Source organism: Staurois parvus, unplaced genomic scaffold (assembly GCF_062004578.1).
Source record: "Staurois parvus isolate SC_StPar_1 unplaced genomic scaffold, SC_StPar_1.0 ptg000292l, whole genome shotgun sequence".
NCBI lineage: Eukaryota > Metazoa > Chordata > Amphibia > Anura > Ranidae > Staurois > Staurois parvus.
The window spans coordinates 3,450,470-3,468,441 of NW_028318088.1; the positions used below are offsets into that span (position 1 = coordinate 3,450,470).

At 39.9% G+C, this 17,972-nt stretch overlaps 1 protein-coding gene across 2 annotated transcripts in view; it reads right to left on the bottom strand.

Moving 5' to 3' along the window:
- ZNF462 (zinc finger protein 462) overlaps positions 1–17,972 on the bottom strand; it is a 103,631-nt gene that overhangs the window by 5,775 nt on the left and 79,884 nt on the right. For both annotated transcript variants that reach the window (XM_089682609.1, XM_089682607.1), the window contains one exon: positions 1,809–2,032. In XM_089682609.1, coding sequence (XP_089538735.1) covers positions 1,809–2,032 — 224 coding nt within the window. The remainder of the gene's footprint in view (positions 1–1,808; positions 2,033–17,972) is intronic.

Below are 17,972 nucleotides of genomic sequence, written 5' to 3' on the forward strand. Positions count from 1 at the left end.
GTCAATGTACAATATATGTGCTGCTTAACCACTTCAATACTGGGGCATTTTTACCCCCTTCTTTACCAGGCCAATTTTCAGCTTTCAGCGCTGTCACACTTTGATTGACAATTGCGCGGTCATGCAAGATTGTACCCATATGAAATTTTTATTATTTTTTTCTCACAAATAGAGCTTTCTTTTGGTGGTATTTAATCGCTGCTGGGCACTTTACTTTTAACGCTATAAACAAAAAAATTGCAAAAAATTTGAAAAAAAAAAAGTTTCTTTGTTTTTATTATAAAATTTTTCAAACAGGTAATTTTTATCCTTCACTGATCTGCGTTGATGAGGCAGCACTGATGGGCACTAATAGGCAACACTGATGGGCACTGATAGGCAGCACTGATGGGCACTGATAGATAGCACTAATGAGTTAGCACGGATATGTGGCACTGTTAGACAGCACTAATGAGGTGTCACGGATAGGCGGCACTGACTGGCGGCACTGGTAGGCATTGACTGACGCAACTTCTGGGAACTGACTGGCACAACCACTGGGCACTGACTGGTGGCACTGACTGGCACAGGTGGGTGGCACTGCTGGGTGGCACAGGTGGGTGCACTGCTGGGTGGCACTGGTGGGTGCACTGCTGGGCACAGGTGGGCAGAACTGGTGGGTGGCACTGCTGGGCACCGATCATCAGGGCACTGATCATCAGTGCCCTGATGATCGGTGCCGATCCCTGCTCTGACAACTGCCGGTTCTCGGCAGTACTTTCCTTACATTCTAACATAGTGAAGAAAGTGCAGCCGAGAACCGGCAATTGCATTTCCCGGTGATCAGCGTGTCATTGGGCACGGCTGATCACGTGGTAAAAGGCTGCTGTGATTGGCCTTTTACCACATCACGTGATCAGCTGTGTCAGTAGGGCATACATACTGATTGACTGCAGAAATAAAACCAAATACAGTATAACCCATCCAGATATTTTTTTTTTTTGCGTTCAAACTGCAGGTTAAAAGGAGAAATAATAGTCCAGGTATATCCTGCTTTACTTCTAGAGAAAGGAAGAAAAGCTAACATTTCTATACATAGCTTTTAAAGCCATTAGTTTATTTTTTACTCTCTGTCCCATTGGGGAAATTTCCCTTCACTTCCTGTCCCAGAGTTGCAACAGTAAAGTTACCATAGATGGATTGAAATTCGACCGGTTTAGCAGAGACCAGATTTCAATCCATCTATGGGCAGGCTGGTTGTGCTGAAGTCAATTCATTGATCGACTTCAGTACAACCAGCCTATTGGGTTTTTCTCATTTGATCACTGCTGTAGCTGCTGGCAGTGATCATTGTATTCTGACGCCTGGAAAACCTCCCATGCTCAGAATACAAAGGCTCTGCGGGAGATATTTGCAAGTAAGAAACTGCTTAATATGTGGCCTGCTTAAGTGAGAGGAAATCTCTACAATTGAGGGGAACTGCCATCAACTTATTGTCACTTGAACAAGTGTCACCATTGGAAGGTTTCCCTTAAAATCTTGTTCTAGTGACAAAATATTTCTCATTGCCTACTGTCTCAATGACAATGGTCACAAAGACAAAGAGAGTGAGAACTTTCACAACAATAAAAACTTGGCAGTTTTTCACTTGGTTCCAATTCTTCCCTGCTTTATACAACACAAAACAAAACTTTAAACATTTATGAAAAATACCTTTTGGGTTAATGGCAGAACAAGAATAAGTAAAAAGTTTGTACTCACTGAAAATACAATATAGTTTACACACATTTCTTATTTCTAATCACATTCTTTAGAAAAATAAAGCATACCTTATGTTCCTCCCTAAGGTGACCATCTAGTTCTTCATTTTGCTTGGCTTCATAATAACATAGCTGACATTTGTAGGGCCTTAGTTCATTGTGCTTCTCAATGTGCTGCTGCAGGTTTTCATCACTGGAGCAAGTAAAGGTACATTTGTCACAGCGAAATACAACTCCCTGCAGTTGTTTTGATAATTTGGAGCGGCAAACTTCGATGGGGACAACTCTCTCTTCTAAAAAAAAAAAAAAAAAGTCAGTGATTTTTTAAAAAAAACGTATTAAAATAGAATAAGTCGGTTAAACAAATGCTTCAAAGTGGCAATGATTGACATCAGATCCCTAAGATTTTAGCATTGCTGTATGATGATCAAGAAGTCTATAAAACAAAGAAGACTTCCCTGAGATGTTTCACAATACATGACAAATATTGTCCTACAGCCTATTGTTTTCTGACTGTAAGCAGCACCATGGTTGTATGAACTTTACATACAGTTGTCATGTATGAATATACGTATAACAAAGAACATTCAATGAAAAGATATTTCAGTGATTATATTGCTGATATGTAGACACCACACCATATCAGAGTTATTAGCCCTGTAAAAGAAATATCTAGAATAAGGAATTCTCCTCCTTTTTTCAGCTTTATTTTTCCAATTGTGTTTTTGGAACTGGTATAATTGAAATGCTGCTGAATTTATTGAGAAAAGGGTTTCTATGGCACATTGTTCCAGCAGATTTTGAACAAAGAACTTGTCAGCATGGCAATCCTGCAATGTGAACAGTAACATGTTGCACAATGACCTTTGAAGACTGCATTCCGCAAGGCACTGAGAAGACATTTCCAGCACCACAACACATACACGTGATAAATCAACACTTAGGATAAGTGTAGAAGACCAACATACATATAAGCATATCTAAACATTACAAAAGGCTAAAAATCTAAAGCATAAAACATCCTAACATAACTAGAATTAAACAAGATTTGCAGATTTGTATGACTTACAGCAAAACACTGTGCTTGAGATGCCAAACAATATTAAAACAGCAATCTGCCAAGACATAAATATGAAACTGTCTGGGGTTGTGAAAAGGGGGAATTAATGGTGGAGAAGGATCTGGGTATTCTGGTAGATCATAGACTTAATAGTAGCATGCACTGCCAAACTGCAGTTTCTAAAGCAAGCAAAATAATTTCTTGAAATAAAAGAGGCATAGACTACAAAGAAAGACGTCATTTTCCTCTACACAAATTGTTGGTAATACCTCATCTGTTATATGCAGTTCAGTTTTGAGCACCAGTTCACAAAAAAGGATGCTGGGGAACTGGAGAAAGTGCAAAGGAGGGCAACCAAACTGATAAGAGGCATGAAGGAGCTCAGCATGGAGGAAAGATTTGCTGAACTGAATTAATTCTCTCGAGAAGAGGAGATTAAGGAGGGACATGTATAAATATATAAGTGATCCATTTAGTGAACTTGGTGTAGAGTTGTTTAATTTAAGGTCATCACAAAGGGGCATCCTTTATGGCTGGAGGAAAAACATTTAACACTCCAAATGCGGAGAGACTTCTCTACAGTAACAGCTGTGAAAATATGGAACAGACTTCCTCAATAGCTGGTTCTGGCCAACTCAGTGCATAGTTTTAAAAAAGGCCTTGATTCTTTTCTCAGTGCACAAAATATAACTTGATACTTATATTTATAGGTATTATCACCAGGGATAGTTGATCCAGAGAATATCCGATTGCTTTTGGGGGAATCAAGATGGAATGTTTTTTCTCTGCTGGAAAAAATTCGATCATGCTTTACTGGGTTTTTATTGCCTTCCTCTGGAGCAACTATAGGTATAGGATTGTGTATATAGAAATGTTCTATCTGTGTGTGTGTGTGTATTTTTTCTATTGGTTGAACTACATGGACTTGTGTCTTTTTTATGTAACTATAGCAGTTATCAAGGCATGCCTTTAATTTAACGGTTTAGGGAAATGGTTAAATCGGTGGGTTTAATTCCACTATATTTTCTAATATGTTTTATTCTGAAGAAATATTGGTTTTGAGATCTGCACAGAAAAAACACAAACATCTGACCTAACTATGACCCAGGGATGCACATCTCAATGGTTAAAATGTCACTGCACCTTTTCATCTGTATTTGGAAGCTCCATGGGAAAAACAGGAGTGCAGAGTGCACGCAAGGATCTGGCTAGGAACACTGACAAGAAGGCTCTAATAGGAAATAGCTCCCTGAATGAGGAAGAGGTGTATATAAGACCAAGATGTTACATAGAAACATCTACCCCTCTGAAAAATCCTGTTGCCTAAACCAAGAAGCACTCCAGAACATCTCCCCAGCCCGAAAGGCTGGAACCCCTCGTCAAGACCTTCCAAATTCATCAGAAGGAAGGCTTCCCTGGTATCCAGCATCTGCGTAGGTATCCACCATTTTAGAGCCAACCTGGTCTGTGGAGTCAGATGCATAGGCAGGTCCAAAAACTCCTAATGTTTATCCCATTCAAATATTGTTTGAAAGCTCTGGAGTGCAACTGGGCATAGGGGGGCCTCAATGATGGCAGTTACCATCTTCCCCAGTCCCCTTATGCAGGTGTCAAAGAATGGGCTTTCCAATGTCCCTAGAGTTTCCACCTGTGATCGATAAGTCGGGCAACTTCTCCTGTTGAAGCAGAACTTTTACTTGTGCTGTGTTGCAGACCAAACCTAAAATGATCCAGATGTATCAGAACCAGAGAAGACTTCTGAAGCTTCAGCACCCAGCTGAACCTTTCGAGAACCTGTACAGACTGCTGGACACTTGATGTGCTGGAACTGTGTCTGTGCTGCATTAGCTATAACTTCTGATCACATGTGTCTCCATGCCAATAGAACAGAAAAAACAGCAGACGCATGTAATGATGTTAGAAATTCTGAAGGACCCTCTGCACACTTTTATATACCCTTTCAAGCAAACTATGCAATAAATAGGGATATTTAGTTCACACATATTGCAATACATGCTTAAGCATGTATTGCAATATGTGTGAACTAAATATCCCTATTTATTGCATACTTTGCTTGAAAGGGTATATACCAGTGTGCAGAGGGTCCTTCAGAATTTCTAGAGTTAATGTGGTAACACCCCTTTAGCACCTGATAGATAAGTGCATGCACCAGCTGTATGGATTTGAGCACAGGGATCTCGTTTGTTGTATTGTTGGGTCAGTAGCCAGACCTGAACCTTGTAGCTCTCCCCATTGTGTCTTTTCTCCTATGCTAGCATTGTGTCCACAGTAGCATTTGCGCAGGCAGAGCAGAGTACGACTGGCCATAGAGGGATTACTTTGACGCAGTTGGCCAGCTTAAGCATGTATTGCAATATGTGTGAACTAAATATCCCTATTTATTGCAAAGTTTGCTTGAAAGGGTATATACCAGTGTGCAGAGGGTCCTCAGAATTTCTAGTGTTAATATGTAGTTACACCCCTTTAACACCTGATGGATAAATGCATGCACTAGCTGTTGACATTTGAGCACAGGTATCTTGTTTGTTTTACATGCAATGATGTTGTCACACTTGATCCACCAGTTTTAACACCGTTACTATGTCGCTACATGCACAGAAAAAGACTTGCACTATGCCAAATGCACCAGCAAACAGGAGTGAAACTGCCACTATCCCACCACAGAGGAACTCACAATTCTTTGCTTTAGGACTGGAAGGCAGGCCCATTTTTCACGCCTCACGGTGGGCGTGCCCCACAGGGCCTCCAGGGACTTGACTTCCCCAAGGGGATCACTGCCCTGTACATTCACAGCATCCTACCAGTGGGGGTCACCGAATACAGAGTACACTGGGAACTGCTGCCCACAGGATCCAGCCCTGACTGCCAACATTACAGACTGTTTTGCCTCAGGGTCATAAGCAACCAATCCAGGTTCAGCCTTTCCCTTCCCCAGAAGGGGTGTACAGACTAAGGGAACTAGAGCCCTGGAAATAAATTCTTCAGAGTCATGTGATGGCACAAACATCGTTTAAAGACACTAGCTAAAAGCAGAGGCTAAGCTGGCAAAATTTTACCTGGGCAAGGAATTCACCCAAAGGTGGCAACATAACAAAGTAGTCATGAATATGAAGTAACCAGTCTTCTATGATGTACTAAAGAAATCCATCAGATGGTCTGGATGGCATTTACAGTGGCTATAAAAAGTCTACACACCCCTGTTAAAATGTCAGGTTCCGTGATGTAAAAAAATGAGACAAAAATAAATCAATCATTTTCCACCTTTAATGTGACCTATAAATTGTACATCTCAATTAAAAAACAAACTGAAATCTTTTAGGGGGAGGAGTAAACATAAAAAACTAAAATAGTATGGTTGCATAAGTGTGCACACCCTCTTATAACTGGGGATGTAGCTGTGTTCAGAATCAAGCAATCATATTCAGAATCATGTTAAATAGGAGTCAGTACACACCTGCCATCATTTAAAGTGCCTTTGATTAACACCAAATAAAGTTCAGCTATTCTAGTAGGTCTTTCCTGACTTTTTCTTATTCGCATCCTACAGCAAAAGCCATGGTCTGCAGAGAGCTTCCAAAGCACCAGAGGGATCTCATTAATAAAAAGGTATCAGTCAGAAGGGTACAAAAGAATTTCCAAGGCATTAGATATACCATGGAACACAGTGAAGACAGTCAAGTGGAGAAAATATGGCGCAAAAGTGACATTACCAAGAACTGGACGTCCCTCCAAAATGGATGAAAAGAGAAGAAAACAGGTCAGGGAGGCTGCCAAGAGGCCCACAGCAACATTAAAGGAGCTGCAGGAATATCTGGCAAGTACTGGCTGTGTGGTACATGTAACAACAATCTAACGTATTCTTCATATGTCTGGGCTATGGGGCAGAGTGGCAAGATGGAAGCCTTTTCTTATGAAGAAAACCATCAAAGCCTGGCTAAATTTTGCAAAAACACATCTGAAGTCTCCCAAAAGCATGTAGGAAAATGTGTTATGGTCTGATGAAACCAAGATTGAACTTTTTGGCCATAATTCCAAAATATATGTTTGTTGCAAAAATAACACTGCACATCACCAAAAGAACACCATACCCACAGTGAAGCATGGTGGTGGCAGCATCATGCTTTGGGGCTGTTTTTCTTCAGCTGGAACTGGGGCCTTAGTCAAGGTAGAGGGAATTATGAACTGTTCCAAATACCAGTCAATAATGGAACAAAGCCTTCAGGCTTCTGCTAGAAAGCTGAACATGAAGAACAACTTAATCTTTCAGCATGACAACGACCCAAAGCATACATCCAAATCAACAAAGGAATGGCTTCACCAGAAGATTAAAGTTATGGAATGGCCCAGCCAGACCCCATACCTGAATCTGATTGAAAATCTGTGGGGTGATCTGAAGAGGGCTGTGCACAGGAGATGCCCTCGCAATCTGACAGATTTGGAGTGTTTTTGCAAGGAAGAGTGGGCTAAGTCAAGATGTGCCATGCTGATAGACTCATACCCAAAAAGACTGAGTGCTGGAATAAAGTTTAAGGGTGTGTATCCATATTATAGTTTTTTATTTTTACTTCCCTCCACCTAAAAGATTTTAGTTTGTTGTTCAACTGAGTTGTACAGTTTATAGTTTACATTAAAGGTGGAAAAAGTTCTGAAATTATTTATCTTTGTCTCATTTTTTTTACATCACAGAAACCTGACATTTTAACAGGGGTATGTAGACTTTTTACATCCACTGTATGGTGGGGAGATGGGGGAGAGCGTTGAACTCTGGAATTGTCTGTACTGCAAACTTATCTTGGCCCAACTTGGCGCACAGTAAATAAGTATGAAGATCTCATACCTGATGGGTCACTGGGGAGGCTGAAAATCACTGTAGTTTTCTACACTATTAGTCCTACTCAAGTGCCTAAGTGCCTTCCCCATTGCACACAGGGGGTCACTTGCCTTGCACTGTCGGCATTCATAGAATGCCTTGTAAGAGAATTCTTCCACTCTCCATCTCTGATTCTCAATTTTTTAAGTCAAAGAAGCAATTATATGTACAGTTTCACATAGAGGCATGATAGTATATGGTGTACTATTTAGAAAACTTATTTGAGAAAGCAACAATCAAAATTGTGTATTTGCAAATGGCATGTTTATTTCTTTGATGGAAAAATGTATTTTAATTACTTTCTATACAATAAATTGCAAACATGTTGGCTGTTTACTGAAAATTTCTCAAGAAAAGCTTTGCATGAACATAAAACATGAACTAAAACCAGAAAAACATCTGGGTGACCACTAATTATTTCACTTTTGGAGCCATGTGCAGATGTCAATTTGAGAGCAAGATGTGTACTTGAAACTGAAGCTAATAAACTATATAGAGTGAGGAACAGAAGTATTTGAACACCCTGCGAATTTGCAAGTTCTCAAAAACCACATTGTAGGTGCATTCCCACTCTGAGAGACAGAATTTAAAAAAAAATTCAGGAAATCACATTGTATGATTTTTAAAGAATTTATTTGTCTTGCACTGCTGAATATAAGTATTTGAACACCTGAGAAAATCAGTGTCAATATTTGGTACAGAAGCCTTTGTTTGCAATTACAGAGGTCAAATGTTTCCTGTAGTTCTTGACCAGGTTTGCACACACTGAAACAGGGATTTTGGCCCACTCCTCTACACAGATCTCCTCTAGATCTGTCAGGTTTCGGGGCTGTCGCTGAGCAACATGGAGTTTCAGCTCCCCCCAAAGATGTTCTATTGGATTTAGGTCTGGAGACTGGCTAGGCCACTCCAGAACCTTGATATGCTTCTTACAGAGCCACTCCTTGGTTATCCTGGCTGTGTGCTTCAGGTCGTTGTCATGTTGGAAGACCCAGCCATGACCCATCTTCAATGCTCTGACTGAGGGAAGGAGGTTGTTGCTCAAAATCTCACAATAAATGGCCCCATTCATCCTATCCTTAATACAGTGCAGTCCCCTGTCCCCTTTGCAGAAAAGCACCTCCAAAGCATGATGTTACCACCCCCATGCTTCGCAGTAGGGATGGTGTTCTTGGGATGCAACTCATCCTTTTTCCTCCAAACACGACGAGTGAAGTTTAGACCAAAAAGTTCTACTTTGGTCTCATCTGACCACATGACTTTCTCCCATGCCTCCTCTGCATCATCCAGATGGTCATTGGCAAACTTCAGACGGCCTGGACATGTGATGACTTGAGCAGGGGAACCTTCCGTGCAATGCATGATTTGAAACCATGACGGCGTAGTGTTCTACCGACAGTGACCTTTGAAACTGTGGCCCCAGCTCTCTTCATGTCATTGACCAGCTCCTTCCTTGTAGTTCTGGGCTGATTCCTCACCTTTCTTATCATCAGTGATACCCCACGAGTTGAGATCTTGCATGGAGCCCCAGTCCGAGGGAGATTGACATTGTCTTTAGCCTCTTCCATTTTCTAACAATTGCTCCAACAGTTGATCTATTTTCACCAAGCTGCTTGGCAATTACCCCGTAGCCCTTTCCAGCCTTGTGGAGGTCCACAATTTTGTCTCTGGTGTCTTGAGAGCTCTTTGGTCTTGCCCATGGTAGTAGCTGGCGTCTGACTGTGGGGTGGACAGGTGTCTTTAAAGAGCTCAGACAGGTGCTACTAAGTTAGATTGAGTGGAGTAGAGGTGGACTTTTTAAAGGCACAGTAACAGGTCTTTGAGAGCCAGAATTCTTGCTGTTTCTTAGGTGTTCAAATACTTATGTTCAGAGAGTGGGAGTGCACCTACAATGAGAATTTCAGACCCCTCCATCATTTCTAAGTGGGAGAACTTGCAAAATCGCAGGGTGTTCAAATACTTCTGTTCCTCACTGTATTCATGAAGCTGTACACATTTTAACGAATGCAGTGCATATATACTGTATATATAGCTAAACTATGGTCACTCAGCCATAAACACTTCTTTACTCTCTTCTATCAGGGGCACAATAGGCTTATGGACAAGAAATTCAACTACAGCATTCAACCCCAAGGTTAGTGGGTCTGTGCTGGGTCAGGTCCAGTGAAATCACCAGGGACAGTCAGAAGTGCAGACAAAATAGACAGCTCCACAAACCTGAACACTCAGGTTGAGTGTTAGGGTAGCCATGGGATGAAAGCCTGCTGACAGTTATGTATAAGCCTAGGCATTCGTGTGACCTCATCCTTATAGCTGTGTATCTACTGTGTGAGATCTATGGCACTTCTGCCTCTGGCTGCTACTCAGGAGATTAGGAGTGAGATTTGCAGGTGTCTACTGTGCTGCTCACTGACCTACTTGCTGGAGTCTGACACAAGGAAGTAAAGTCCTGCATCTACCAAAATATCTACATCTCCACAGAGATAGAGTGAAGACCACAGCATGGTATGTGACGTAGACAATGGTGACTAGTCTTTTGCCCTCTGCCTTCTGGACCAGTTCCAGAAATCAGTTGCTCTTTCTGCTGAATCCAATAAATATTTTAAAGCCTACAAACTTATAAGTTAGTTGGACTGTATGAACTGGATATGCCTCTCGGATTCCAGTCACCAACTCCAAACCGCATGCTTTGCTGTTTGTAGCCATAGTACCAGCTTTGTTCTAAAAGCAGAGCCCAGTTAAAGTGTAAAACTTTACTTTTATTTTTCGATAGAGCACATGATTGTTAAAAATACCTGCCAGTTCTATTCAATGTGTGTCTCAATAGGGAGATTTACCTCAAATGTATTCTCTGGAGACGCAACAGGAAGTGAGAAGTTTTACCAAAGTGAAGGTAACATACAGCTATGGACCACAACATGAGCCTTCTTTGTTTACATGTGCTAAAGCTGTGATAGGTAGCAGTTTTCCTGTCATTTTACTTTGCCTGAGAGCAGCTACTCATCAAAGATTCATTTTTGTTTACATTTGCCGCGGCGGTGTTTGGGAACAGTACCCGAACACAGGCTCAGCTGTCAAGCTCATGTTCTTGATCCTAGCTTCAGGAAATGTAAACATAGATAGCTGAGAGTAATCAGGAGCCGTTCTCAAAATGCAGGTGCAACTGTCATTCTACTTTTTTGAAGGCAAGTTGTTCCTGTTCACAGCATCAGCAACCTTTGTTTACATTTCTCTTTTTTTCACCTTACTCTGCAGTAAAATAGTCACATCGTAGCCCAAAGGAAGCAATATGATGTACAAATAAAATACCAATCGGCAGTATCTAAAATGGACCCCATCACATAACTTTCCAACAATCAAAAAAAAAAAAAAAAAGCAAAATGCATTTCTTTTCTGCATTGTGTTTGAATATGAACATTTCTATTTTTAATAATGAACTATTTGCCTCCCTTTTTTTAACTCGGTACTTCACATTCTTACAGCTGTCTGCAGTGAACTGTAATAACTCAATCACTGAGGGATTCTACCTCCTTCTGCAAGACTGGATAACAAATACTTGATGCATATGTGTGTCTTTATACTTCCTAATCTCGAAGGTTTATATAGTCTAAAGGAATAGTGTGTTACACCAAACCACCATTAAAAATCTACCTGTTCTTTTCTAAATATATATTTGTATATCAGATTGGGTTTTTTAAGCAATCAGTAATTTAGGCAGATATTTTCAGCCTTTTTTTTTTTTTTCAAATAGAAAAGGCTCATTTTGGATTGGTAGATTTATTTTGATTACTATATACATTTTTTCTCAATGTAAAGTGCACCTGTTCCCAGTTTATAGATATCAAATGTACTGTATATGTTTTTTAACAAACAATAACAGAGCTATAAAAAAGCCTTCACTGACCTTATTGCTGCAGGTATTCCGATTATGAGGTTATGCCCCCTCATAAATCACAACAGATTTTGAATATCAGGGGTTTGGTTATCTTCTTAAAGGGTACAGCTCCTGCTATGTGTTTATATTAGAAGGTTAGCAGACTGTCAAGCCCCTGCTTTGAGGATGAATTTCTGCCAGTGCCTGCAGCTACAAAGATAAGTAGGGTCTTGTTTTTTTCACTGTTTGTTAAGAATATGCAAATACTTTAATATTCACAATCTGGACATAGGTGCACTTTAACGTAGATCTTCTTGGCAGCTGGCCTGTTTATCCTGTACAGTATATATTCTTAAAAGGTACAGTCAAACTTAAAAAGTATGCCATAAAGTGAATACAGTCGGTAAAGCATACCTGCCTGAATTATTTTTTCTTTTTTTTCTTTTATCAGGCACTGCTGTAGAGCACATGCCCATTTGCCTGTAATTTCATATTCCTCACTTATTTGTGATGCAGGTTAAGACTTTTTGCTGTTTTTCCCAAATAAAATATACAGTATGATGTAATGCGTTTGTAATGCTTTGGAAGAGGGATTCTGATTGGTGATACAGCAAGCAAAGAGAATAAAAGTTACTGTATATATATATATATATATATATATATATGTCATACGCTTCAGGAAGCAGATACTTCCACTGAACATGAGTAGCTATCTGTATTCTAGACACAATGAACTACAAAGCATGTCACAAACGGTTATGGTAAATTGAGTAGACTTTTTAACTGTCTGTGTTAGAGCACAGCTAAACTTTTGCCCTTACAGCTCACTGGAATTTCTCTTGAAGTCATTTAAGAGTGGTATCAGGCAACCAAAACAATTAAGATCTTGGAAGGTTTATTCTGTACGCAACACATGTGTTTAGACGGTAACATGTATCCACCCTGACAACACTGCACCTGAGAGAATTTACCCATATTAACATGGGAATCAAAATAATGGTGTCAGCTGCTCTGCTGTTGCGTCTCCTGCTTTAAATAATCAAGTAACAAAACGGTCAAAATTAATGAACACAGACCATTTCAGAAATTTTATAATCAACCCCAAGAACTTCTTCCCACCTAAATATTAACTGTAATCCTTAAGCAGCTGTCAATGTTAGGGTTGTGACATACTTGTAATGTATGCTTGGAATACAAAGAACAAATGAGATGGTATCATATGAATGAAAGAAAAAGTAGGCAATTTTAGAACAGTCATCATATACAAAGCCTGCTACTTTTCAGAGGCACAGAAATGTCAGGTTAACACATCTCAAAACTAGATATCCAAGAAAGTAGAAAGGCTGTTTTCACATCTCTGAACGGAATTCTTACCAACTGCATCATATGTTTTTTTTTCACAATACGCCTGCCTGTAGTTTACAGTCAGTACCACACCAGGAAATAGATGTAAGGCTCATTAAGGCGAGGACACCCAGCTGCTGGCCATTGATGACTCCTAAAGCCTTACCCGACAGCCCCTAGTAGTGATCCCAAGTGAATGCCACCACTACCAATGAAAGCCACTGATGCAACTCTGTATCCAGTTTTTATGAATGAAGATAGAATGGTATCATACAAGGTGGCGCATATGAGACAAAACACACTGCTCATGCTCATCTTATAAATGACACAATAACAACAGCCTATTAGCAAAAAAAAAAAATTAGCACAGAAAAGAACTTGATGCTTAACATGGTGAACTGGTGTGCTGTCTTGAGACAGCGATGCCTAATACAAGCTATGAGAAAATCAGATGAAAAACTGCTTTTGAATAGATTGTCCGATAATCTGACCATTAGTACGCAGCTTTCAATAGCCAATCTTGACAGTTCATGTGAAATTATCTGAAGGGACAAGCATGAAAATCTCTCTTGTATGATAACAGAACGAATGAATGAAGCTCATTTAATTAGTAAAGTATTTGTCCCATAAAAAACAAAAAATCAAGTTTCCAAGACCATGCATGCTCAGAAACGAAATAATACATTACAATAAAATACAATACATTACATCATGAAGTTGTATTCTGTCGTACGAGAATTTTCGTAACCTTAGTAAACGCTTCATATTCGATATGAGACTAGCATGCACAAGAAAACCCCAAAACGAACGATCATTTGTCAGATATTCTTATTGTGTGTATGAGGCTTATCCCCTTCATGCTGGCGCCTGCTGGCCCTTTAAGGGGTTTCTGCCGCCGGGAGGCGGGGCGGGTTATAGGGGCATGTGACCGCCACGATTGGCTGCCACGGCAGTCAAATGATCGGAAAGGTACCGATCGCAAGGAGAGATTTGAACCTTTCCGTGGGACACCGACACATGCGCTGGGAGTGCGCAGGGCACACGCTCTCAGGACGTTTGTTTATAAATGGTACGCAAATACGTGGCCGCTCGGCGTCAAGGCCCAGCCTCTGAGAGGCTGCATATTTGCACACTGTCGGCGTGAAGAGGTTTGTGTACTCTTATCTGTAGAATATAATCTCCAAGTGTTATAAAGTACAATTTATAGGATAACTTTCTAGTTTACATTACATGCCTCACTAAAGAATATAAAGAAAGTGTAAAGTGGTTTTGCATATTTTGTTTTTCTTTATTATGGTCAGGACTAAAAAATAAATAATCTTTTCTTTTTAATGGGTAAACATGAAAAGATGCATATAAATATTTATTTATAAACAGTTTTTAAACATCAGTTTAAAAAGGTTAAATATATAAGCAGAATTAACTACAAACCAATGGTTTCCCTTAAACACAGTTGTGAATATGAAGAACTGTATAAAGCAGGAATGTTTACAGTTCACCAACCCAGGAAATATATACTGATGTGTCATAAAAACTGCATAAGCAGGCATCCTCTCCAGTCAAAACACCATGTCAAAACAATCAACAGAACTAGAGCTATAGGTAGGATAATATACATGATGTTTTGGACTATTCCAGCAAAAAGTTGTCCTCATCCCTGAAGCTTTTCCTATTGTTACTTTAATATGATGGACAGCCTCTCTACCTAATAAGATGGATTGACAGGTAGAATGGGGAAGGGCTAAACGTAACATGTTTGGGGGAGGTTTGCATATATTTTTAGCTTTAGATTGTTTTGACATGTGATTTCATCAAAAGCAACTTGTGTGTTTTCTTTTCATACGATCAGTTTCAACTGCTCAGGTTTGTGACATGTTGACTTTAACCTTAATTGGGCATCAAATAAATTGCAATCATAAGATCTGTCAAATAAGGCCAACAAAAAACTTGAAAGCTTAGAGTGGTCTGTTGTGTGTTCCAGGAACACAAGAGCAGTGTAATCGAAAATCTGCATGGATTTACAAGTGGTTGATAACCTGCATGCTTGTTTTGCCCTAATTCAAATAAATATGCTAAACAAAGTAGCAAGTCTAATGCAATTCACTGTACTAGAAGACATGTTTATTACTAAGTAAGTGAAAAGGTAAGCGAAAAGTATTTCCTACTATTTTTCTATTGGTAATTTAATCAAGTACAACTACTTGAAAATGGCTATGTATTTACTTATATGCTAAAATACGTCTGTATCTACACCCTGTTCCAAATTATTATGCAAATTCTATTTAAGTGTCACAAAGATTAAATATTTTGTTTTTCAGTTTGACTCATGGATGGCATTGTGTGTCAGGGCTCTTTTGATCACTGAAAACAATCTCGGACACCTGTGATAATTAGATTGGCAGGTGAGCCCAATTTAAGGAAAAACTAATAAAGGAGGGTGTTCCACATTATTAAGCAGAGCACCATTTTCAAGCAATATGGGGAAGAAAAAGGATCTCTCTGCTGCCAAAAGAGTGAAATAGTTCAATGCCTTGGACGAGGTATGAAAACATTAGATATTTCACGAAAACATAAGCGTGATCATTGCACTATTAAGAGATTTGTGGCTGATTCAGAGCACAGACGGGTTTGTGCAGATAAAGGCACATTGAGGAAGGTTTCTGCCAAATCCATGCATCAGATCAAGAGAGCAGCTGCTAAAATACCATTACATAGCAGCAAACAGATATTTGAAGTTGCCGGTGCCTCTGGAGTCCCACGGACATCAAGGTGTAGAGTCCTCCAGAGTCTTGCAACTGTGCATAAACCTTCTATTCGGCCACCACTAACCAATGCTCACAAGTAGAAACAGCTGCATTGGGCAGAAAAATACATGAAGACTAATTTTCAAACAGTCCTGTTCACTGATGAGTGCCGTGCAACCCTGGATGGTCCAGATGGATGGAGTAGTGGATGGTTGGTGGACGGCCACCCTGTTCCAACAAGGCTGCGACATCAGCAAGGCAGTGGTGGAGTCATGTTTTGGGCCAGAATCATGGGAACAGAGCTGGTCGGCCCCTTTAGGGGCCCCAAAGGTGTAAAGGTGACCTCTGCAAAGTATGTGGAATTTATGACTGACCACTTTCTTCCCTGGTACAGAAGGAAGAACTATGCTTTCCGTAATAAAATCATCTTCATGCATGACAATGCACCATCTCATGCTGCAAAGAATACATCTGCATCAATGGCTGCTATGGGGATAAAAGGAGAGAAAATCATGGTGTGGCCTCCATCCTCCCCTGACCTCAATCCTATTGAGAACCTTTGGAGCATCCTCAAGCAAAAGATCTATGAGGGTGGGAGGCAGTTTACATCCAAACAGCAGCTCTGGGAGGCTATTCTGACATCTTGCAAACAAATTCAAGCAGAAACTGTCCAAAAACTCACAAGTTCAATGGATGCAAGACTTGTGAAGCTGCTATCAAATAAGGGGTCCTATGTTAAAATATAACGTGACCGGTTAAAATGTTTAAAAAGTGAAAATGTTGTTAAAAGTTTGTTCGAAATAGCTTTTGATTTCAGTAAATATGCTGCAAACACAACAAATGACAATTTTCAGTTCTTTACAACCTATAAAGTGTTTTGAAACTTACTGTGCGTAATAATTTGGAACAGTGCATTGTAAGCATTTTATGTTTAAAAAAATACTGTTATCATTAGGTTTGTTCAATAAAATTTGAATTGTACTCTTAATAGTTGATAACATGAGAATTATGCTGACTGTTATTTACATCAATTACTTAGGTAAATGAGAAAATATAATTTGCATAATAATAACAGGGTGTAGTTCTCCATATACCCATTATTGAGAATATATTTATATAATCTGTATTGTCTCCCACTATAATGTAAAGCGCTGAGCAAACCGTTGGCACTATATAATAATAATATAATAGGATTAGTTCAATAACCAAAATGTTTCCACCAGCAAGGTGCAAACTGGTCCCCACCCTGGACTGTTTACATAATTCTGGCAAAGATCTGCAGCTGACAACAAACAGGGCAATGTTTTGGTGTATGCATAATCCTGAAAAGTGTTTCTTTAACAGCATTCCCAATCTAGTTTGAGATAGTAAAGAACAGGGACATGTAGTAATTGAAAACAGTGCCAAGCAGCACTGGTATTTGCAAAAGGATGGTCAACTAAGATGCAGTCAAGCAATTTTAATGTCAAACACTACAGTTACAATAAACAATGTGATTCAATTACTTTTAATACTGTGTTTTTAAATAATGGATGCCGTGGTGACTAAAGGGTTAATCCAACCAACAGAAATTACAATGTATGGTTGGCAATGGATGGTAAATATCTCTCCGAGAATGAGTGATGAGATATTTAGTCCAAAAGTACATAGTGCATTCCTTACAGCAACTGACCATAAGGCTAGTTTCACACTAGCCTGCACGCTGCTGGTTGGTTCCAGGTATAGATGCAATTCCCGCACCCGCAGCGCATTTTTCTTAGGAGATGTGGGTGGGTGCCATTCATTCTGAATGGCACCCCACACATCTCATTCTGCAGCACAATTATGGGTGCAGGAACCACACAGAAACTGTATGGTCAAAAAGACCATGCGGTTTTTTTGAAAAGGTATACTGTATGTAGCTTTTCCTTGCGTGAAACGTGAGCACATCAGCCCATTCAAATGAATGGGCTACCATGCCCGCGCAAACGCCTGTCGCACGGCCCGCACTAGAGTGAACCAGGCCTGAAGGATTTGTTATGGTGATCAGATGGGTGGTGCCATCATAGCAGAAGTCCAAAGAATGCATCATCACCAGCACACCAAAATCACAAACAGGATAATTATTCATCACCCATAGAAAGGCTTTCTGTTGGTGACATGAAAATCCAGTTTACAGTTTTGAACATGGTGTGCTGGTGATATTGCATTCATTGAGAGATCTGTCACATCTGTGCTGCTGGGGGTTGCTGTAGTCTTTACATGGTCAAAATGTGCATGTGGTGCATGCCTGGTGAAAGTCGTATTCCCTTTTCTATGAAAAAGAGCAAAATAAAACTTT